The sequence below is a fragment of the Parus major genome, chromosome 1, assembly GCF_001522545.3.
Source record: "Parus major isolate Abel chromosome 1, Parus_major1.1, whole genome shotgun sequence".
Classification (NCBI taxonomy): Eukaryota; Metazoa; Chordata; class Aves; order Passeriformes; family Paridae; genus Parus; species Parus major.
Window position 1 is genome coordinate 72,781,027 of NC_031768.1, and position 24,468 is coordinate 72,805,494.

Here is a 24,468-nt window from a genome sequence, read left to right on the forward strand (position 1 = left end):
CTCAGCTATAAGAATGAGGGGTTCTCTTTATTTTGTTTGTCTTGTTTTCTTCCTTTCTTTAACAGTTGGGTCACCAATTTTTCAATTCAAAACAATCACAAGACTTGTCTCTCAAGTTAGAGAGATGCAGTGTATTCTATTTCCTTTATGATCAGTGAAGCCTCATTTTAAGACTACCCAGTTATTGGCCTTTTTACTGAGGGGTGGGCTGGGATGGAGATTCCTGTAAATGAGAAAAAAAATTATAATTTTCCAAATTAGCTTTTGGGTTTTGTTGTTGCTGCAAGACCTTGGAACTACCTTGCCTGTTGATGCTGCTGACCAATTAAAGAAAAACAGCTATCAATTTATGGATGCCCGTTTTTAATTAAGTGTACCCACTTCAAGCTTGGGAAGAGGAGTGAACCTCGGACTGATCACCTGAATAATATAGCTCTCAACTTTCTTCCTACTTATTCCTGATCTAGACATCTTGTGCCTTAAAATAGGAACTGAAAGATACAGCAACCACAAAAGTGTTATCGTCACCTATTCTTGAAATACACATTTGTAAATCTAATGTTTGGTTGTCAATCTCTTCTTACAATAATAAATATCAGTTATATCATTAAAACTTGTGCTTGGATAATTAAAGGCAGTTTTAAAATGCAAACCAGTATATGTCTGTATCAGGTAATCTGGGATGATTTCTTCGCTACTCAAAAGGCCACATACAGCCTTTCTAAAAAGCCATCCCTGTCCCTGCCAAACCCCTGGTTTGGGGGTATTTTATCCCCGGGAAAGTGACCCCCATAAATCCATGCATCGACAATATACTAAGACAGATAAAAGACTCAGGATTTGCCTGTTAAATCACCATAAAAGATTACTCATTTTCACATCAGTTTTTTGACAGCAAAGTTAAAATTAGAATTTTGTGTTGAAAGACAGAAAATCTTCAAATAAGCCAAAATAACTATGGAGAAGCAGTTCTCCATGGACCCAGGAACTGAGGAAATCAGTAATTCCCACTTGTTCTTTAAGGAAAATGTGAACTTACTGTGGATTTCTATCTGGATTAATCCTTTTCAGCTCCATGATGTCATCTATCGTTTTTTCAATAGCATCAGGGTGAACATTTACTGATGTTTGCAGCCGCTACAAAGAGGTTTCAAACACAGATTAATTCCTATAGAAGCTATTACTCAACAGAAGTTAACAGTGATAAATTTTATATCCCAAAGCTTCTGCATTAAGAGCCCAGAAGACCCAACTCAACACATGTACATATCTTTCCAAACTTCAGCCTTACTGACTCATTTCAGAGCACTTGCCCTGTAAGAACTCAAGTCCCTTGGCCCTTGTAGTCAGTTTATTGCATTTCTGTGGCAGCTGTCAGTGAAGATGATCAAAGGCCTCAGTGCAGATCAAGAAGCAGCTTCAGACCATCCACCTAATTACACAGTTATTTCTAGCCTTCATTTGACATTCCCTCACACAACATGTTGCACTAACACAGCGAAACAGTCTTTCCTTTCTTTCACACATAATTCCTATTTGTAGAAATGCCCCTGATGGTTCAGTACTCAAAAACCAACATGCTATCTGAAAACTTAAGAGGCTGAAATTTCTTGTGCTTTGTCTCAAGACTGCACAAATATGCAAGCTTTTAAATAAGATTCTGACTTTCTGTTTGTGCTAGAAATACATTTGGAAGTACTATGCTGAACCAAGGGCTACATGACATCACTTTAGGTAATGCTGAGGGGCAAGGTTTTCAACATCACTGACTCTTGTGACAGAAAATTTAAAGGCTGAAGGATGTTATTTAACATACCCACAACCACTGGTACAATAAAAGGATGAAGTCAAAGAGGCATTTCTCAATCAATGTATTTAAAAGTAGAAGTGGGAACAAAGTTGGGAAAGTTGCTTTTGAGACAAATCCCTGACTTTTCTAAATTTGCAAGCAACTGACTTCAGATTACAGATTCTCTAAGATAGTATGAGGAATCAAGCCAAGAACTCCCAAATTACAACACTTCACTCTCGTGAACTCCACCATGTTCATCATTGCCACAGTGGGCCTGTCCTTGGAACACAGGATGCTGCCCAACTTCGCAAGATCAACGGCAATTGCAGACATAAGACCCTCTTCAGTGGAAAATGTAAAGTTGCATCAAACCTTAAAGTGATTTTTTGGGGTGAGCAAACAGCAGACTGAACAAACCAACAGCACAGGACATAAGAGAAAAGGTGAATAATGAGATCTTTCACTCACCTTACTCTTTGAACCTTTCAGGGATGCCTCTGTAAGGGAAGTATTCAAAAGCATCATGTCAGACAAGCATGTTAACATTGGATCAATTTAATAACTTATTTCTAATAACAATGTCATACTATTTTTAACACATGCAGAAAGTTACAAAGGCATGCAGAACTAAGTATTTTGCAGTTACCTATTTTCATAGTTCTGGCAGCTCCAGGTTTGGTATTGTAACAGATCCTTTGCAATTCACATTGACCTGTTAGTTTCCTGACCACGAATTTCAGGCAGCGCCACAAACATTTGCAGTAGAAGTACAGGCATACCTGGACAAACATCCTGGCAAAAGAAGAAGTCTGAAAATAAGAGTCTGGAACAGAGTTTGTTTCAATATGCTCACCACCCAAACAGAAAGTACTTCCTCACCCCAAATTCCCATTGCCTAAGGGCACCTTCAGCGCAAAAACAGCAATCACACTACAAACATTTATGCCAGTAAATGTTAAATCACGCTTTTTAGTATTAGCCAACAAAACAACCCACACACAAAGCACCACAACTAGAAGCAGAGAATAAGTAAACTCCAGAGTTTTAAAAGAGTACTTGTGGAAAACTCTTTGTCCTCTTAAGAGAAAAGGCTGTATAGTTCCTACCAATGCTTTGGGGAAACAGGACTACATGAGGAGGAAGTACAGCCCACCCTGATATAGTGGATGCTGAGAATCCAGGATGTTACATCCTGGCTTAGTTTTGTCTCAGCAACCATCTGCTCCAAGCAGAGTGCTTGGTTATCTTGACAAACTTAACATCCTGACAGCATTCATGTCATGTCCCTAAGAAGGAAAATTAAGGTGATCAAAGCTTCTTGCCTTTCAGAAGAAAAGGTGTCCAAGAACCTGTTCTGAGGATTGCCAGTTCTTCCCAAGAGTAGCTGTTACACAGCACTGATGCTGCACAAATTCTCAAAGTACAGAACTGACAGTAAGCCAAGAAAGCCCTTATGTAGCTACTGAAAATAGTTTTGAGCCCCAGCAACAGAAGACAGACTTTGACAAACTGGATGTATTTCAGTGAAGATTGTAGGGTTGGACCACAAGCCTTGTGAAGAGAGGCTGGGAGACCTGGGCTTGTTCTCCTGATGTAAAGATTCAGGGGGATCTAACAGCAGCACTCAGTGCTTGTGGGAAGATCTTGAAGGAAACAGAGCTGGGCTCTTCATGGTCCTGCAGACTGTGCCAGTAGACTAGGGACAACAGCCCTAAGCTGAAACACAAGACAGTCAGCCTTCAAGGAGATTTTTCCCCTCGAAGACAGTCAGGTAGTGGCACAGGTTGTGCAGAGGCTGTGCAGTCTCCTTCCTCAGTTTTTGAATCCTTGACTGGAAGAAGCCCAGTCTGGCCTTGGTGCTAACCCTGCTGTGAGAGGGAGGTTGAACTGGAGACCTGCTGTAGTCCCTTCCAGGCTCAGCTGGGATCCTACAAAAGCCTGAAAAAGGCTGCATACATGAGAAGCACTCTATTTTAAATTTGGTTCGCATTACAGTAAGAAACAACTTATTTGGAAATTTATCTTTCTTGTTTCTATGGCTATGGTGGCACAGATCCTGCCACATTATCCAACTATCTGTCAGCCTTCTCGGGTACACATGGATCAATACACAGTCCCTGGGTTCAGAAACACATCTCATAAAAGACAAATTGCAAAGGACTAGCAGTAAGAACTTTGCAATTTGGGCATGGTCCTAAGCTACAGGTGGTTTTCCTAGAACAGGGGGATGGACTAGATGATGTCTACAATCTTCCAATCTCAACCTCTCTGTGATGATATTCTGTGATTCTATTATTTGAAAACATCAATACAACTTTGACATGCTAGTTTGCCAGTAACTATTCACAAATAATTTGGTCCATTTTGTTCTGTATGTATGCATATTCACCATTGGCCCATTATTTTCTGCTTTTGATGCTTACAAAGGACAGCTATTTCTTAGGAGACTCTATTATCCTTTTCAATAGACTGTAGTGATTATTTCAAAACACTGAATTCCAGATACTCAAATCAGTTATAAATATGCATATGTATGTATGTAAAGTTTGAAGAGCTCCATCACTTAGTATAAAACTTCCTGAAGGGCATGATGTAGAAGGATGTTCAAGGAAGGGAAGATGAATTAACGCATACTAATGTCCACACAGGAGTTTAATCTGCTTTATGTTGGCTTCAGCTTAATCATCTTTGAAGGGGGATTAAGCTATGGGAACTAAAGACATTTTATGTCTAAATGGAAAGCATCCCCACAAGTATTTAAAATGCTTTAAAAGCATACACTTCATCTTCAGACTTTTAGTTAATTCACTTAGTACTCCCAAATGCCTGCACACAGGCAAACCTCCTTAGTTTTATTCAACAGGAAGCCTCTATTTTAGCTACAAATTGACACCTAAAGAATGAGGAATTAGTCCCATGACAGAACTAAGTTTTAGACAAGAAAAAAGTTTCTGGTGTGACATCAAAGTATTTGGGTACTCCCTTATCCCTGACCCAAGACATGCCAGAACACACTACTGTGAAGAGTTCATTTGCTCCTCACAGCAGGGTATCACCTTCAGTATTCAGAACAACACCAGGTACCAGGGGGCAAAACCATCATCAGGCAAGCAGCTATTCTTCAAGTTTCCAACTGTTAGAAGTAGAATAATAGAATCAACACAGGATGTTTTGGGCTGGAAGGGGCCTTAAAGATCATGTTCCAAACCTCCCTGTCATGGGCAGGGACACTTTCCTCTAGAGCAAGAATTCAAATATAACCTATGGCTATCCCTTAGTTTCATCAGCATGACTCAGCTCTGTAGTCAGGCTAAAAGCATAGGAAAACATCAAATTGGAAGGTGGAGTATGGTAAAACAAGTCCTGAATTTTCATCATATATTTGTAGTAGAAATTAAGAGTTCCTTTCTTTTGGTGTGCTTTGTTTCCAAACGTTAGGTTTCTTTTAAAGCAAAAAAATACCAAGATATGGAAGATGAAAGACTCACTTAACTTCATGTTAACAGTCCATGTAAGGTTTCCTTCTATTGAGCAATATAGCTTCTGTAAAAACCACATGTCCTTTAAGCAAGTTCATGCCTATAGTTACTTGCCTCCAATGCTGAAACATGACAATCCATTTCATTAAAAAACGTTTTGTACTATATTGTGGATAATTGAATACTGTGTTGTAGAGAAGTTTGGGGGACTTAGAGGAGGGAAGGTATCAGCTGCATTTGAATTACATATTTTTGCCTTAGGCTAAATGACAGATCTGCAAATTGAAGGAAAAACTCCAAATGGGATGGAACTGTCACCACATAATTGCAACCACTTTCTCCAATGAAGTTTTGCTTAGGCTGTGTAATCTTTGCACAAAGATTAATAAAAATGCACCTACTGAAAACAGGACACTACAGCACACAAACACTACCTCTGTGATTCACTAAAATATGCTTAGCAGTTATTACTAATAAACCAAATACACGCTAATTTTGACTAGGTAGCTTATAGAAGAAATTTAGCCTTTGTGGGTACCTTCAGTTTTCTACTACTCATCCATCTCAAGCTTACAATAGTTGAAACCTTCCATTTGTAACATGAAAAACATGAAAAGTATCACAAGCTGTTTACAAAAGGGAATTCTTGCTTGCAGAAATCCTGTAATAAAAGCACACTGGTGATTATGCAAGGCAAGTTTTATGTTAGCTCCTATGCACTGTAGAACAAAACATAGTGTATCATGAACAGGAAACCCCTAAAAGCACAGCCAAATGCTTTGACTATGGTACAGTGGCATTAATTTCTGGTTTGTTTTGGAGTTAAACTCTAAACCTCCTCTCCACTCAGTGTCTTCTGTGGGTTTTATTATTTTTCTTTGGTTTGTTATTCTTGTTTGTTTGTTTTGCAGGGTTTTTTTCCCCACCTGCTTGCCATTGCAGGTTTCTCAGTACAAAAAATAGTTTATATGGTCATGTACAGCACTATTTCAGATCCTGAGGTGAGATCTAAGAACACAAGTGTTACAGAAATGAAGGTGTTCCTCACACTCTACTCTTTTCTATTTTAATCCAAGTTCCTTTCCCCTCCTGTATTCCAAACAGCTGTATGGACCTGCATATTTGAGTTTATACATGCATTAACACAGTTCATATGAACATTTATTCAAGTAAAACAAAGAAAAAAACCCTGCATAATAAGATGTCAAATCAACATTCAGTTCCCTTGCCAAGGATGCTGCATCAATCAAACAAAACCAATCAAGCAAACAATCTCTATCAGCAATAATGGGGCTCAGAAGAGATTCTGGAGAGCTCTCTTCCATGACAAAGAAGACAAAGAAAGGGGTTTCTACAATTGCTCAGATCCTTGCAAGACAAGGAGAAAAAGCCAGCACAAAGTTAGAGTACTGCTGCAGTAGAGCCAGTGCTTCTATTTTCCACAGCATGTGCTGCTCTGCCTGGGGAAAGAAAGCACATGGCAGCAACCAGCAGAGAGTATGGAGCATGTTATTTCACATCCCAGCACTGAAAAGGGAAGGACGTAAGTGATTTTCAACAAGGAGTTTCCAGGTTTGCCCTGGACTAGCCCAGCTGATGCTGGGACAGTGTGATTAAAATGGCAAATGCGATGGCTATTAGAATTTACATCTCTCTCCAACCGCAGTTTGATATCATATTTTCATGAAATCTGGCTTTTTATTTAAAGGTGACTGGCTCTAGGAGATAAGCACAGCCTTCTCCATGATAAACTCTCAGAAGCAAAATTATGTGAAACTTTCCGAAGTTGCCTCATATTTCTGTGAAGCTCCTTCCTGTGTAGTCTGTTCACCTAGATAGCAAGATGTGTGTCTAATGCAACATGAAGTACTTCCTGAAGGGAAGTAGAAATTAATTACTGTGGAATATTTCTGAAACTAATAAAATAGAAGGTGCTTATTTCCTCCCTCAGTAATTTCAGAACCTTAGTATTTTCAGAGCTAGTAACAAACATAGGTATTCTGGGTAAAATGAAAAGTTTATCTAGATACTCAATGCTAGTTATTGGACTTAAAACTGGGGGGAAAGCACGGAAACCCCAGAAAAAAAAAAAACAACAAACCAACGAAAAACAAGCCAAAATGCCCAGTCCTACCAGAAAACCCCAAATACAAAACAAACACAAAACCCCAAACCTAAACCAAAACAAAAAACCTCACCTCCCACAAGCCCAGTAGCTTAAAAGAATGAAATAGAAGTCACTGAACATACTTACACATAATTTTCTTTCCCATGTGTCCTCTTTTAGGTCCTATGGATACTGAAGATTTTTACACAACTGTTTTTCCTGAAGGACATACTCATCTCAGAAAAGAGTGCATTACACATCACTATTTCCTTTCTCAGAATTCTAATTACGGCTTGAGAAATCAAGGACACACTAGTCATGGCTGATAAGCTGTCCAAATGGAGGAGTAAGCAAGTGATACAACCCTGTTAGGAGCTCAATAACTTGACTATCTTTGGTTTATGTGCATAATTTACAGTGCATATAGAAGGTCAACCAAGAAGTCAGATACCAATCACCCTTTCTGCCATAGGCAGACCTGCTACTATCTCCTTTAAAACACAAGAAATTGCTTCATTCTGTGCCTTTGCAGACTTGACAACTGAAATACACCTTATCTCCCCATTTAGACATGGGAGCAACTCACTGTGGCAACTAGGGAAGACATGAGAATAGTTTTTAACAGCAGCTTTCTACACATTCACTGCTCTTGCTGTTTGCTGATTTGATTTTCATTTTATCTGGTGACTCCAGTACACTTAAAATCTGCTAGAGCTTACAGATTGCTTTGCAGTAGCACAAGAGAGGATGTCAGATTTCTAGGATTTACTGAAAAAAATGTGTCTACTACAGTTGGTTCTCCAAGCTGTTATTATTTCAGATGTTTAAGATAAATTACAGTCTAAGTAGAAGCGTTGCTGACTGACTTCTCAGAACCCCTTTATAACAAAAAGAGAAAGCCCTGAAAGATTAAGTATTTAACCAAGAAACAGTTTTATTTTTTCATTAGTAATATTTCAGATGTCAGAAATAATTCATATCAGAGCAAGCTGAAAAAGACCAACTATTTTCATTTGGACATCGCCTTGAATTGGAAATATGAGCATGAGTCTAAATTTAGGGATTTAGGGTTACTCCGGCTACCGGATTGTTTAATAGACAGACTATTTCTCCAACCAAGTTGTGTGGGAGTGATAACCTACCAGAGGTGGGAAAGCCCTGCAGAGGGATCTGGACAGGCTGGATCAAAGGACCAGGGCCAATTGCATGAGGTTCAACAAGGCCAAGTGCTGGGTCTTGCACTTGGGTCACAACAACCCTGGGCAGTGCCACAGGCCGGGGGCAGTTACTGGAAAGCTCTGGGGGTGCTGGTGACAGCAGCTGAACATGATCCAGCAGTGCCCAGGTGGCCAAGAAGGCCGATGGCATCCTGGCCTGGATCAGCAGTGGTGTGGCCAGCAGGAGCAGGGCAGTGACCGTCCCCCTGGACTCGGCACTGCTGAGGCCACACCTCAAATGCTGTGCTCAGTTCTGGGCCCCTCAGTGCAAGAAAGACATTGAGGGGCTGGAGCGTGTCCAGAGAAGGGCAGCGGAGCTGGGGAAGGCTCTGGGGCACAAGTGCTGTGAGGAGCAGCTGAGGGAGCTGGGGGTGTTTAGCCTGGAGAAAAGGAGCCTCAGGGGGGACCTCATCACTCTCTGGAACTGCCTGAAAGGAGGGTGCAGCAAGATTGGGATCATTCTCTTCTCCCAGCACAAGAGAAAACAGCTTCATTTTGTGCCAGGAAAGGTTTAGATTGGAAATAATTAAAAATTTCTTTATGAAAATAATTTTCAAGCATTGGAACAGGCTGCCCAGGGAGGTGGTAAAGTCGCTCTCCCTGGAGATATTCAAAGGAAACACAGGTGTGGCATTCAGGTGACATGGTTTAGTGGTACACTTGACTATGCTGAATTCTGTGATTCTCAAGAAATGGAATAGGTTTGTCAGGGAGGCTGCAGAATCTCCATCCTTAGGGATGCCCAAAATATGTCCGGATGCAGTCCTGAGCAACCTGCTATAGCTGACCCTGTTCTGAGCAATGCGACAGGACTTGATTTCCAGAGCTGTCTTTCAACCTCACAAAAAACTTACAACAAGGTGGATTTGAAATTCACTCTTCAAAGTCCTCCTTGGGTCTCCATCTGCTGCATGAAGTTGTTACAGCTAAAGTATTGTCCCTACTTAGAAAGCAAAGTCAAGGTTATCATAGCTTCAGAGATGAAAGCCCTCTTCCTCTCAGTCTGTTTTATGGCCTTTTCCACGTTGCTATCAACAAAATGACTTGCAGTTTGTGCAGACTTAAGTCACTGGTTTTAAACATAGAGATAATCTACACCATCAGCATCAGCTATTCTGGTGTCTGTTCTACGTTGTGCAGCAAGAAAAACACTGTGCCACTGAATCACTGCCATATTTCAGCTCTGCTTTTGATCTTGACAAACAGTTAAGGTGCTGCAATTGGTGACAGACAAACATGGGGACACGGTATAAATTAACTTATTTTCCAACTGATTTCCAAGATGGAAGGCTTAATATCCTTGTCTTGCACATATATGTCCCTGCAGTCCCACACTTCATTCCCCATCACACAAACCTGCAACTGCAGGTTGCAACACATCGAGCAGAACTCATTATCCCCAGTAAGTGCTTTTCTTGAAGGATTTTTGCTTCTTAATCTCTCTGGTTTTCTTCTATATTAACAAAATATGGGGAGGAGAGTACTCTTACCAGTTCATGTTGAGGGATTAACATAAGAAAATCCAGATGCTTGTAAGTAAATAGAAACAGCTTTCCTATTTCAGCACTGTGTTCATATTTTTGGTATTCTGTACTCTCCTTCCCCCCATGCCCCCATCCAACTTTCTGTTCATTTGGAATACCGGACTTTCCATAACAAAGTCCTAGACCGTCCTGTTTAGATAGGTAACTGTTTTTCAGAAGATCTACCATGACCATTTAAGAGCATCTAGCACCTCTGAGACATTTCAGAATTCACTGACTTCAAGAATAACATGAAGAGAAGGTAGCTTCTCCATGATAGCCTCAGGAACCCACATATTGAAAACACCACTCTTTCTGCAACATGGAAAAATCATCAAGGGGCCAGGAGAGCAAGAGTAAGAAAAATAGGTAGTTTAACAGGAAGAGAGCTGGCAGCTTTAAAAGTTGTCAACAGCTCAGCTTCTCTATCAGAAGGAAGCAAAACTACCTTATGTTCAGAAAATATCAGATCATAACAGGGGCAAATGTAACACCCTCTATGATCCTAGTCAGAGGCTCCCACCCTCTCACAGAATGGTAGAGCCCACTTTATGAAGGACTCATGAACCAAATCCCATATGGCATCAATTTGTGACCTTGGGTCAGGCTGTTGAACATAGAGAAAAAATGTAAAAATTGTAAAGGTGGGACTGTTGAGAAGGAAATATTTAGCAGGATCCCAGAACAAAGCTCTGACATGAGATGTTACAAAATGGTAGAGGGAAAAAGCAGTGCAGGTATGTCAGTCAGGCTAGCTCTGAACTTTCAGGTCAGTGGACCAGTACAAATGGAATTGGTGGAAGACTTGGGATCACCCAAGACCTGGGCCACAGAGCTGCAAGGGTCAATTCTTTCCCTCCTGGCTGGTGCCTATCAGGTGGTGAGCACACTAGGGTTTAAATTAAGGCTCAATTCAGCCTCGGTTGTGTTTTGTGGATGTTAGCGAACAAATAGCTGCTTTATACTTTTGATCTGCCTATGTCCTGCTTACATAGCCCTTTTACAACTGGTTCAAGATACATGAGGAAGTTTGCCCAAACATTCCACAGAAATGCTCAAGCTATGTCTGTCTTGGCAGCAAAATCGTTACAGATGATCAGCCTAGAGGTAATGATGCTGATATCCATAGTGTGTAAGATTCCTTGCTATAAACAGACTAAAAAGGGAGAAAAATATAGTGACAGATGCTCTATACAGAAGCATATGTTTTAGTCCTCTTGAAAAGGTTCCTCCCATACAGACAGAATACAATTTCGTTGGTTTATACACAAATTGAGCTCTTGATCTGTATTAGTTTTGAGAAGTGCTCAACTCCCTCCACCAACTACAGAACAAATACAACATGGGCTTTCTGCACCTACATCTGTTGTCTGCAAGTCCCTCATTCTATGCTTGGTTTATAGAGGAACAACTGCAAGTCATATGTAGGAGAAAGTAACTGACATTTCTCCTACAAACTGAGCATGATCTGCTTCAAAAACACTCACACATCTTCAGCAAGCATCTCTGCTTTCACAAACAACACGCCAAAACTCCAGACAGTGGACAAGAGCAGGAAGGAAAAAACACGATGTTTTTCAAGCACTGTTCTACATTACTGTTTCTTCTCTTTTCCCCTGACATATCAGGCACCACTGATTTGATACATCACTGCTCCAATCCCACAAAACAGTTCCCACATTCTTTGCTTCTATAAAGAACTGCAAAAGAAAATTTAAATTAAAATAGCTTTAATTAGGTAGTGAAATCTAGGTGAACAGAAAGCAGTCTAGTATGAACTTGTAGAGAAATTTACACCTTCTATAATACTTGTAACAGCTAAACCAGTTAGCTTACTGCAGCATAAAACTAATTAGAATTATTCAACCCTTTTGAGAATATACAGAACAATTACCTCAGGAAGTGTTTCATGGTGATGGTTTGGTTTGTGCTGCTAGAGCCGTAATATATTGATCACTGATGACCTCTTCTTCACAGGTGATATTAGTGCTGTAGAAATAGAATTGAGACTTTTTTACATATAGAAAAAAAAGGGATATTTAAGTTTTTTCAAATTGCTCTTGAAACAAACATCTGTGGAAATACAAGTGAAATACATTAAGAAAAAAATCTCATGTCAATAAAAACAAAATGAAAAAATCACAATGTGTTCACACTTCAGCCTGAGCACATACTTTGACCAGACTATGCAACCCATGTCCTTTTTCAGAGAAGTAAAAATCTTGAATGAGAATACACAAATAAGTGAGAAAGCTTGAATAAGTATCTAGACATTTTCAAATGCTTCTTGTGTTCTTCAAACACCTGTCTGGTTCTCAGCAACTCCCAAGCAGCAGCTTCAAGAGACACTCAGTTCACTCTGCTGTTAGAAGTCCTCTCTTCACCATAATTGGCATAATACATATCATAGAATAATAAAATATGCTGAGCTGAAAGGGATTAACAAGGATCATTGGGTCCAACTCCTGGTCCTGTGCAGGACACCTCAAGAGTCATACCACGTGCCTGACAGCATTGCCCAAACACTTCCTAAATTCAGAGTTCCTAAAATACAGCTGACCAGGCCTCTTGGTTCTGTGATCTTATGTCCTATAGTGAATGTTCATTGATTGCCAGATAGTTCCAGCTGAGGAGAACAGGAAGAATTAATGAAGAAACTTCATAAATATAACCCTGCCTATGTACTGCAGACTCTCCCCGGTCACCACCTCTTTACTTTAAGTTTCTAAAATTAAGTATTCATATACAAGTGATACTTGACTAAAAGATGAAGAATTCTCAAATTACTGTATTTCATGTCCTGTAAAAGGCAGTAAAGCATTTTTACTTGCTGTCAGAAAATGGGACATTGCTACACAGGTCTGCTATCCAACTTAATCCAACACTTAAAGGGAACAAGATCATAGTTTCAAGTTCTGTACTGATACAAACCCCACACAAAGGCCTGACTGAAAGTTCTGTTGGTAAGAAATCATTTAAGAGCCTATTTTTCCTTAGCACTGCATGCTGAAAAGTACTGAAGGCTTTAAGAAATCTGACCTCTTTTTTTAAATAAATTTAGAAATCTAGAGAACTTCAAACCCATTTTCTTCTGCAGGACCTATCAGCAATGATGGGATAAAAATCTCCTTGCCCTACCATGTTCTTATATTCTTTCATCTTTGTAACTTGCAAGTTTTATATTGTGCTATAGCCTGCTGACAGGAACAGAACAAACACTTAAGTTCAGAAAAATACAGCTATCTTGTTGGATTATATCACGTACAGCTTGCTAAAAATATATAATCCCTGAACTGTGAGAGCTTCCTTCATTTATATTGTTTTTGACTGGCTGAATCATGTTCCTGTCCCCTGAACACAGCTGTAATTTGTGCTGGCTGCAGTGACACCTGCTTGCAAGGGCAGAGAGATGCTAACTCTTGTTCATTAATGAACACAAGAGGCAGGCTCCAAACACTTCTTGCTACAGCTTTTGATAGGTCTACTATGGCAGCGAGCACAGGAGGTAGGCAAAAACTGGAGGGGATGTAACCTGCTCCCCTTCTCCAGTCTAATAATTTTCTGTTTAAAAGATATAGTTTGTGAAAGATTCTCACAGCTGAGTCTCAGCATTTTAACATCAACTTGAACAAAGAAAGCTCCACCACAAAATTTGACCCATAAGGGCATCAGTGTAAGGAACACACCAGAAGTGCCAGAAGCTGTAAAATCAACCCCATCTAAAAGTACATGCTAGTCTCAGCCTCTGAGGTCAGCTCCTTCTTGATTCTGACCGAGGTCTTTGCTGAAAATTATGCTGCTTTGTTATTACTGCTTTAAAGTGAAGTGAAATTCGACTTGCCTCAACTCCAGAAATGGTTCATGCAATATGGCATGGTAAGAGCTTCAACATATTATCTCTTCAAGAATAGTTGCCAGCTCCAGCCACTTAAATTATAAATCTATAAATCTGTTTTCAGTGCTCGCTAAAAATCAGATCATCACTATACCTGTTCAGAGACCCTTGTCTTCTATGCAGAAAACTAAACTGAAAGGAAGACAGTTGATTGGAAAAATAAAATGAAAAAAGAAAAACTAAGTGACACAGCAAGCATGACAGGTGGTTAAAAGTGCCTATTTTGGATCTCTTTAAAAACCCACACTTGAAATTACAAGAATAAATTTTCCTTGCTCTCTCCCTTTTAATTAAAATGTGTGTGGGGAAATCTACAGAAAGAAATTTTTCAGCTGAAGACCTGATGCCAGAGAAGTCAATATGAAAGCCCTGCAGCATGGAGAGAAAGAGTTCACCCTGCAAGATCAACAGCCAGCTCCCTACAGAACAGGCCCAGCTAATAACTGGGTCCATAAGAAGGCCATGGCCTCAAAAGCAGTTTCCTCCACAGGGACACAGAGCAACCAAATCCCACCTGACTATTAACAAGAGGGCTTTAAGATCTAGAGGCAAGACTTCCAGCTCAAACTAAAGCACAGGGAATCTATGCTGTTGTCTTGGTTCATAAGGTAAAAAGTTTAATTTTTGTGTATTGAAGACAGTTTTCTAAATGCTGTCATCTGCGAAGTACAGGGATAGAAATCAACACTGTGCTCTGTGGTTCTTGCAACAATTCCCTTCTGTGAACACACACATACAGATGGCATTAATCTGTTTACATCCAGGATAAACTAAGAAGCTGAATCAGGTAAGAATTTACAGTCATGTCTAAGCAAGTAGGACTGTAAGACTGCTGTAGGGCAGCATTCTATGTTTTCATATACCTCCATAAATGACCCTCTAGAGGACTTCAGTAAAGATTTTCTGTGAAGAAAACAGTATTTAAACTCTTAAAAAATATTATTACCACAATTTACAGCTAAGTTCAACTACTCATAAACCTGTAGAGCCAGAAGACCTAATTTCTGCCAATCTCTTTTTATCTCAAAATGTAACAGATTTCTCATAACTGAAACTTTATTTCCAGTGAAGTTGTTACAGCATCTCAGTGAACAGGAAGAACAGCCCTAGCTTAGCATGATATGTTCTATCTACAATTCAGAATTTACAAAAAAACTCATTTGCCATTAGGTGTGCTTAGAAAAAAAACCCAAACCAAACAAAGAAGACACATATTCATTTTTATTTAGGGAGAAGGACTTGACTTCCAGACTCCTGTATTCTTTAGGAAAGACCTTCCTCAGCAAGCTGGATGTCTACAGATCAGGAAGGCTTTCAAAGTCCACTTGAAGGAAAGAAAGACACCTGAGAAAAAGATTCTCATCTACAAGTGATAATCTTGTTAATAAACGTTTATGATTTTGCTGAAAGGGCACAACAATTATACAGTTCAGTTGAGAAATTGACAGCAGTTACGGATTTGGAGAGACTGAAATACAAAATTCTGAAGTCTTGACAGCAGAACACCCAGAGCCAGCAGGTGCTGAGGAGCAGCCAGTTGGCCACAGCATCCACCCACTGCTCAGAGCCTGAGTTTGTGCTTTTACATGGTTTCACTCATGTGAACTTGTTGCTGTGGGGTTTTTTGCAGGATAAGAAAATGTTCCAGCTTCATGCTATACACACATTTTCCCACTAAGGAACCCTCACAGTACTTCTTCTGTAGTCAGTTTTTCAGCTTTTCCTGATTTTAAGTCATGCAGCTGATATAAGTCTAAAGACAAATGGATTTGACTTTGTCAGCAATCTTCCATTAACTCCCTAGAAGTAGCTTGAACCTACAACTACAGGAGGCGTCTAGACTCAATGGTTGAAGTTTGCTCCTCGACATGAAGAGCCCCATTCATGTTCTAAGGCTCTACATGGGGAATGATGGGATGCCGATGAAGTTTGGGTTTCCCACACGCTCACATTCTCAGCTTGCAGGATTTTATCCCATGCCACATCACTTCCACAAAGCAGCTTCCTACTCCCTCCAACAACACACCCACATACCCATTCATTGCCAATTGTTTCATCCAGTTTATTTTAAACTAGACAGCAGCTTCGCCTCCTAAACTAACCACAGCTTTTCTTGGAAGAGAAGCAATACTACTATAATCACATACAACAGCAAAACGATTGCAAGATCTGTCTCAAAACATAAATGAAGCTTTCCTTAAATAAACATCAACTATTTGAATTTCTTGTGAGTCTATGATCTTTTTAGTCGTATAGCAAAACATGCATCAATCTGAAAGGTTAACAGTTGCTGGAGGCTTAAAGAAATCAAGAGTAAGCCTTAAACGTCACCTCTTTATCTAAAGCTCAGGGTTTGCTTTGTTGGTCTTCAATAAAGCTGCAGATACAGCTTCAGGGAAAAGTTGTGTTATTTAATATAAATCACCCTACTTCCAGAATAAAATATAAACCCAAGATAGTTTCCCTTCACAATCTTTGTTTTGCAAACTAATGGGTATTTGCAGCCTGGTATACTGCAAACACTTTTAAATGTATATTCCAATTATAAAGAAAGAATAGGTGTGCTGAAGAAAAAAAAATCAGAAACATTAATGTGAGCAGCCTGGATATAATACTTTGTTTATATGGGTCATTAGATTACCAAAAAAACCCAACAAACCCAAACCAAGTAATTTATTTTTAAGTTTAGTTGTTGCAGTTTAAAGTACATTTTAAAATACGATCTTCTGAATGCCACCACCATGATGTTGATTTCAGGTTGCCACTTTTCTTTCCAGTGGTATCCTGGGTTGGCATCTACTCCTCATTCACCCCAAAAGCCTACATTATTTGTGAAAGACAATATCATTTATTTGTGAAAGACAATAGCCTTATGTCACCAAAAGTGTTTTGCTACTGTATATTCCTTCTCCTTTTGCTGATGGGAATGTTAGTGCTTCTGTATCTCGAACACCAATCTGAGCTAACTAGAATTGGAAAGGGGAGGAATAGCTGATATACATTATGAAATGTCCCTTGAGGTCCTGGAGGATAGCAAGCTGGCTGAAAGCCAGCAGGAGGCACAGACAGCAGCACGCTGGGCTGCATGAACACAAGCAGAGCCAGTAAGTAGATTGAGGGAAGAGATTATCTTCCCCTACTCAGCACTCAGGGCCATATTTAGACACTGCCTAGTTTGAGGCCCCAGCAATACACAAAAGACACCAATAAATTTAGGAGAGTTAAGCAGAGGCCACTGGCATGATGGGATGTGAGGCTGGGGGAGATGAGTTTGTTCAGCTCCAGGCAGGGACAGCTTTCAAGTGACATAACAGCACCTCCAGTGCCTATGGGGATATCATTGAAAAGCCAAGAGATGGAGTCTTTTCAGCAGTGCAGGACAGGAAGGGGAAAAACAATAGGCAAAAATTTAAACAGGAAAGGTTCAGCCTGGATACAAGGTAAAATTTTTTTTTCAAAAAGAGGACAGTCAGGCAGTGGCACAGGTTGCTCAGAGATACTTTGAGGTTTTAAACCCCAATGAAATGAAGCCCTGAGAAGCCTGACCCCAAAGCTGACCATGTTGTGGGCAGAAGGTTGGGCTGCAGATAGCCCCTCAACAGCTGAGGTCCCTTCCAGCCTTTGATTCTCTGCTTCCCCCACAGTCACCCTCACACGGTGATCTCAAATATCCAACTGACAGGGTGCCCAATTACCTGCTATTTTATCAGTTTAAGAGCTACCCACTTCTCAATGTACTTTGCAATGTTTCCCAAGAAACAAGCTTAGCTTTAGGATGGAACAAAATCATTCCCTCTCTCATTCCACCAAAAGCCTCCACCATGAAATTTGATCATAAACAAGTCGTATTACAGTCCTAAAATTCAAGAGTGGGAGTCTACAAGAATCATGCCAATGACAAACACACAACACACAAAAACCCCAAATACGAATAAAGCCCCAACAACTCTAGGACCCCAGCTCGGTAATTCTAAACAAGTACTGTTCTTCCAGCTAACCCATGGAATAGATACATACCTACTTGCATCTTCCATCTTGCATTCATGCCCAAAGGTGGCATAAAAATCACTTTCAGTGTATTAAACAAACTAGTAAAAACAGAGGATCTTTATCTCATTTACAGCATAATCATTTATAGGTCTTTGAATGTTAAAGCAATGAGACTGCTCAAACCTCTCCAACTCAGAGGACATCCTGGGAAATTACTCTAATGCCAGAAAAGCTCTCAAGAACAGGTCACCTGTTCCAAGCAGTTCAAAAGTGTTGTGTTGACTCAGAAGTGGTCTTGACTGACTCCAATGGATGCAGCCACTGGCAGGATTCACCTTAGAGATCAAAAAGTGGATGCCTGTTTTGTGTGAGCTCAGTTTCCCATCTCTTCTGAAAATACAGAAGGGTATTTTCATTTCCATGTGCCCAACATGAGTCTGTATTCAGTATCAAGCATTCTTTAGAGGAAAATCTTAGAAGAAAATGTCACACTTGATTGATGATCCTAATAAGCAAGACTTGACTTCAGTCACACTGTCACAGGTAATAAGATTTCTTCCACTTCTAATCTCCATCACACATTGACATTTTACATTTCTGTATTTCACTAGAAGAGTGAGGGCAAGGCTAGATATGAAATAAAATTTAACTGAATTTTAGTCCTGTGAGCATAAGCACATACCACACAATTAAGCAAAAAATAAAAAGAAAAAGGGCCCTGAATAAAAGGTTAAAATCACAGCAGAGTTGGGGAATCAGAGGGCACAAAACCCCCAGCTTCTCTCAAGCTACAGAAGAGTTGTTTGAAAGCCTCTAATTTTGTAGTTCTAACTTAGCATTTCAGTCCATTACTGCTTCTTCAAAGCATTACAAATATAAGGAAGGATCAAGAGTGTCTTGTGATTCTTATAAGAGACAGTCATGTAGGATTGTATTTGGGTTCAAGAGAACTTACTTGTCAAATCTCACATGGCAAGTTACCTCTAACACCACTCAATTCAGCCTACATGCTGTAATTCCTCTGCAGATTTTGGCTCAGTGACAACGCACAATTTGATGATGGTAACATCAAACCAAAACTCAGCAATGGAGAAGCATCTCCACCTTTCATTGTAGATCTCTGCCCTTTAAAAGAAAAAGGCTGGGGCTCTCTCCCTGACTGTTCAAAGCAAACTAAATCCCAGAAATACAACAAAGGAAATGTTCATGCATACAGATGCACTTTGCATGCAGAACTGTGACAATAATCTACTTTTTCCAATTTCCATTAGCTCCGCTCTATTACAGTGTTGAAAGATGGAAAGAAAGGACAAAATATATGAAGTCACTTCAGGTCACTGGTGAAGACTTTGCTGGATACTAATAATTCTATTTCTGATAATAAGTCTATTTTTAATAATAAATACAAAGGTAAAAAAAAGAAGATACTCTCCACAACTAAGAACACCATGGACTTCTGGAAATGTAATCAGATGCCTAAATTCAACAGGAATTAAAGTATCCAAGTCTTGTCTCTGTCTATAGTGTGTCCATCCACAACAAGCTCACCACATATTGAGGAAAGGGTATTTTATCCAGAAGGGCACTGAGTAAATCACACATCAGCTAAAAATGGAGTTCTCATGCTTGAAAACAGTCTTCAAAGTACAGCAACTTCCTTCAACCCCCTCCTTCATACATTATAAAAAGGCATCATTTCTAGTCACTTCTCATGAACTTTCACTTGACAACTAATGAGTTCACTGAGGAGAACAGCAGCTTCATATGGGTGGCTCACATGTGTCTATATGGTTTGCAGTGGAATGTTTCTGGCACACTTGCTCTGTTGCCAGACACCACTGTACGACAGTTTGTATTGCAAGGAAGTGTGTTCTAAATAAAACATCACAGTTGTAGCAAAAATCCTTCAAGTTTAGAATAAATCCTACCAGGCTAGATGCATAAAATCCAAAGAGGCTGCCTGGCTACCTCCCAGGCTAATTACTGCAGAAATTTCACAGAAAAAAACCCAAAAATTACTGTTTCTAAAAGTGGATGACTGATGTGCTTTTGCTCTCCCTCCCTTCTTGGTTTCCACTCCATTGCCTAAAGATGAGTGGAGGGTACAAGTTAAAATGCAAAGATGAAGTATTCCCTTGTCACCAAAATTAACTGAAGTCTAGATTTGCTTTAGAGCCCAATCAATTCCTAACAAACAGTAGTTTGTGGGGAAGAAACATCATCTTGGTTACATACGGATCTGCAATGTCAATAGATTTACACCAGACATTCTTGTTCCCCTACTCTTTCAACATCTGTTATATTTTCTTGTACCAGGCAGAGTTAACTCAGCCATCAGATTACTACAACCTCACACCAAGTATCATCCTGAAAGCATGTAAAAGTAAGGACTGAGCTTTAGTTTGTTAACTGACACTTCACCCCCAAAAAAGTTAAAACAAAGACATGAGAGGTGCCAGAACAAAAGCCAAACTCAGCTTTCAAGCTAGAGGAGCATAAATCAATTTATTTACCCAGGAATCTGATGAAGAACAGACACCGTTCACACTGATCTAACAGAAAATTGTTCCATGTGGTGCCATTTTCTCGTAATTTCACCAGATTACTTTGGCATGGAAGTAGCAACTTTTCCACAGACCTCTGAGAGACAGACATGAAAGAGTAGAGCAAGTAGAATCCACGAGAGTTTCTGCATGTCCTTCTGCAGTTTTACTAAGACAGGATTCAAGAATGATGACCTCCCATGCAGTCAGCCAGTTAAATGATGTCATGAAGCACCACACTCATGAAACCATAAGTATCCCACAGTAAGTGTTATGCACTAGCTCTTTGCTGCCTGCGGTTCTGCAGCCTGCAGGGGGACCACACTGAAAGAGGAACAAACTTATTCAGCAGACAGGAGGACCTAAAACCCCACTGCAGTTATTTTGCAAACTTTATGGCCTACAATTTAATCTCCTGGTTGCTGCTCAGTGAGATGGTCTGCAGAGATCCCAGGAGGTAGGAAATCAGGACATCCAAGTACATGACCTTGTTGGAAGCTCTGGTTATGCATTTACTACCCAGAAGGACACGTGCAGGCTGGATTGCTCTCGTTTTACCTATGTCTGAAGTGAGGAGAAGTGGAAGAAATCAGTTTTATCACAGAAATTAGAAACTTTTCCGAACTTTCTCTAATAAGTATTGCAAACTCCATGCTTCAGTCAAACCAGGTTTAAGCCCTTCTCTAGGGAAAAATTTTGAATGGCAACACAGAAAAGGAAAAAAGAAAAAAATTATTATTATTATTATCATTAATAATAATAATGATAATGATAATAATGATAATGATAATGATAATGATACTACTACTACTACTACTACTACTACTACTACTACTACTACTACTAATAATAATAATAATAATAAAATCACTCCAGGGCATGTTGGAGAGCAACCAAATCTGTTGTCCAGTCAGGCCTATGTACCATCCAGTATCAGCTCAACTTGGAAGAGTCATAAGTATCTTACCAAATTTTTATTTCTATTAAGAAGAGCTGTGAACAATTGTAAAAGTGACTGCTCTAAGACTCCCTTCACCTTTCTGTAGCTTAAGATAACTCCAAGTAGCATCAAAGTCAAACACTGCTTCTATAAGCAGTGGAGAAAGAAAGCTATGATGGAGTTTGGAGCCAGGGACATTCATAAAAATGCAGGATAAATCAACACAAACACCACACTGATGCAACAAAATAAGAGGAAAAGACAATGAAGATCTGCAAAAGGTAAAGATGGAAAGAATGGTTTGAAGGTCAATGTACTTACACCAGCTGTTAAGCAAGACTTATGAAACACACTTTCAAGCATGGCATAGGGACCATTCTTATGTGGTAATTGCACAAAATGTATTTTCTCAACCAAGTAGGAAAAAAAAAGTGAGTAACAAGTGAAGTGCAAGGTGCTGTGGTGCACTTCTTCTGTCTGCCACTTCCTGCTTGGTTCAACCAGACCTTTACCTTCTTTTGGGTGCCCACTCTCAGACAGAAAAGGATGCTGGCAAAGGTTTGATAGGAGAAAACTGCAAAGAGGGGAGAAGACCACATGGGAAGAAAAGAGAAAGAAGAAACATGAAGACCATTGAAAACTGTTCCTGCAAAAACATTACTGAGGGGGAAGAGGAATAAAGTGGAGCCAAGAGAAATACAGACAGGATGATTGACAGGATCGCCATTAAGCATTTATTCTTAACACATTGCAACACTGAAAATCTTCTTCCTTCAGTGTCTCTTTCTACTTAGAAAAGTGGGCATACTTTTATGTCTTATAGTCTTAACCTCAAAAATGTTGTGATCACGAAAGTGATAGAAAAACTTCCAAAAGGAAGTACATTATACAAGCTTCCAGAACCCTTGGAGCAGATACACCCATAATAATTCAGTAGTATGAACTGATCTTATCCTTGAGATAGTAACCTGTATAATATAGCACATGTTGGACAAATGAGGTTCAAAGAACATGACTATCTCAGACCATTCAAAATATTGTTGCAGTCCTACTTGAAAAAGTGGGTAGTAGGTAGTGTGGCCTTTTCCTAATTTGTGCTTGTGGTATATCCTGTTTTCCATGTCATCTGCTGGGAGCACCACCATTTCTTTCCCTTCCTCTCTCAGTTCAGCAAGAACTCCTTTTTTCCTCCTTCAACCCATCTGTTCTCCTCAGGCTGCTTTAAAGCTGACAGCGTTAGGGCCTAGCAAGCCCAAAATTAACAAACCCCACATTGATTTTAGTGTTTCAGAGGAACAACCTGTTTGATGGCACACATCCAAGCCAATGTTGATATGGATATGGCATTGTGAGAGCAGAGTGGGAGAAGGAATAAGATACTTGCTCTTATAACTGCCTACCAGAAGAGGACTACAGTTTCCATGACCACAGGACAGCTTTGTACTAAGAGGCCCAATTTTTATCACCTACACACACATGACTGTGCAAATATTATCAGTGTGGCAACAAATTGCTGCTATGCCATGGACAAGTCTCAACATCCAAGTCATTCTGGAAGATAATGAAAGGTAGGAATGTAATTCTATTTTTCAAATATATGAGTAAGATTACTAAAAAAGAAATAAAAATAATTAGGAAACTAGTTTTCATTACTAGTGAAATCTGTAACTAGCCACAGAAGCTCTTGCTCAGTTGAGCAAGTATAATAGTATCAGTTTGGGGGTCCTAGGAAACTTACCGATTCACTTTTGGCAGACAGAGGCATGGGCACAGGCATACAATAGGGGCTTAAATGGCAGATGGTATATATATATTTTTTTTTTATACATATACATACATATTGTATGTATATCTACCATATGTATATACTAAAGAGTAACTCGTGTCTGTGAAATTGATAGCCAGCTGTACACAGTCTTAAACAAGCCTTCTGAGCAGAAACTACCTTTCCTTCTTAAGCACCATCAGAACACACTGGTTAACCATGGCCAAGTTAGAAGGATGATACAGAGAGCTGTGGAGACAGGACTTTGTACAACTAATTCTTTTGGGTTTGGTCTTGTCCCTTAATTTACCTGAGTATCCTTTCCTGGAAAAGCGAAATACATAGCTACAGAAAGAAGCTACAGCTACATCAGTGCAGAGCACAGACCAACAGAAATGCTGCTGTCAAGCAGTTGAAATTGAAACTGTATAGGATGGGGAAAGACAGTTTGTTTTCTAAAAAAAAACCAACACCTTATACAGATGCTGGAGTAGCTCCAACCAGGTCCCTGAGGCTGAATACCAGGTTGCAATTCGTGCTCCCAAAACTTTTTCACCTATTTATTCTCAGGTGCTCCAAGACTAGTTCACAAAGAAAGGTGAAGAACAAAAGCCAGGAGATTTGCTCGAAAAACATTAGTGTCGACATCTATATTTAGACTAAAAATGCCTGTGAAGTTATTTCCTAGAGAGGGAAAAACTCACAGGTACACAGTTTCATATAGACACAGTCCTGAGGACCACTACTGCACCTCCTAACTTTGCTCTAACAAGTTGCAATGTCACCTGCTTATATTGTCAATTGTTCTCAATTCCAGTCTTTGTAGTTCCTGTATTTCTCCTGTTCCCCAGACTCCTTTTGATGTCTGTGGCTGTATCTGAACTAGAATAGAGTGCTCAGCCTGCAGATATGCAGACAGATTAGGATGAGGTAAAAACACTATGCCAAATTGTTTCATTTCACTCAGGTACTTTAACTACTGGGAGGGCTAGAAACTATCTTCTTGAAGGGTCTCTCAGCTGTAACAGAAAGCTGAGAAGTCTTTGCTCACATTTTGCAGAGGAGTAGGATACTGAGCTCCAGAACAAACTGCCAGAAACACTTGAAGCTGATGAAGTTGTTGTGGGGCTCTTCATTGGTTTTATGCTAAAGTGGATGAGAACTGCTCACTAGACTACAGCTGGGAGGTACTTTAAAGAAACCAATATCTTTCATGA

At 39.8% G+C, this 24,468-nt stretch overlaps 1 protein-coding gene across 3 annotated transcripts in view; it reads right to left on the minus strand.

The window, feature by feature from the left end:
* The window catches only part of ELMOD1 (ELMO domain containing 1), a 43,805-nt gene that overhangs the window by 15,770 nt on the left and 3,567 nt on the right, over positions 1 to 24,468 (minus strand). For all 3 annotated transcript variants that reach the window (XM_015632939.3, XM_015632929.2, XM_015632948.3), the window contains exons 2-5: positions 12,013 to 12,107; positions 2,439 to 2,584; positions 2,261 to 2,289; positions 1,040 to 1,137 (exon numbers count right to left, since the gene is read on the minus strand). In XM_015632939.3, the coding sequence (XP_015488425.1) occupies positions 1,040 to 1,137; positions 2,261 to 2,289; positions 2,439 to 2,584; positions 12,013 to 12,029 (290 nt within the window). In that variant the 5' untranslated portion in view covers positions 12,030 to 12,107. The remainder of the gene's footprint in view (positions 1 to 1,039; positions 1,138 to 2,260; positions 2,290 to 2,438; positions 2,585 to 12,012; positions 12,108 to 24,468) is intronic.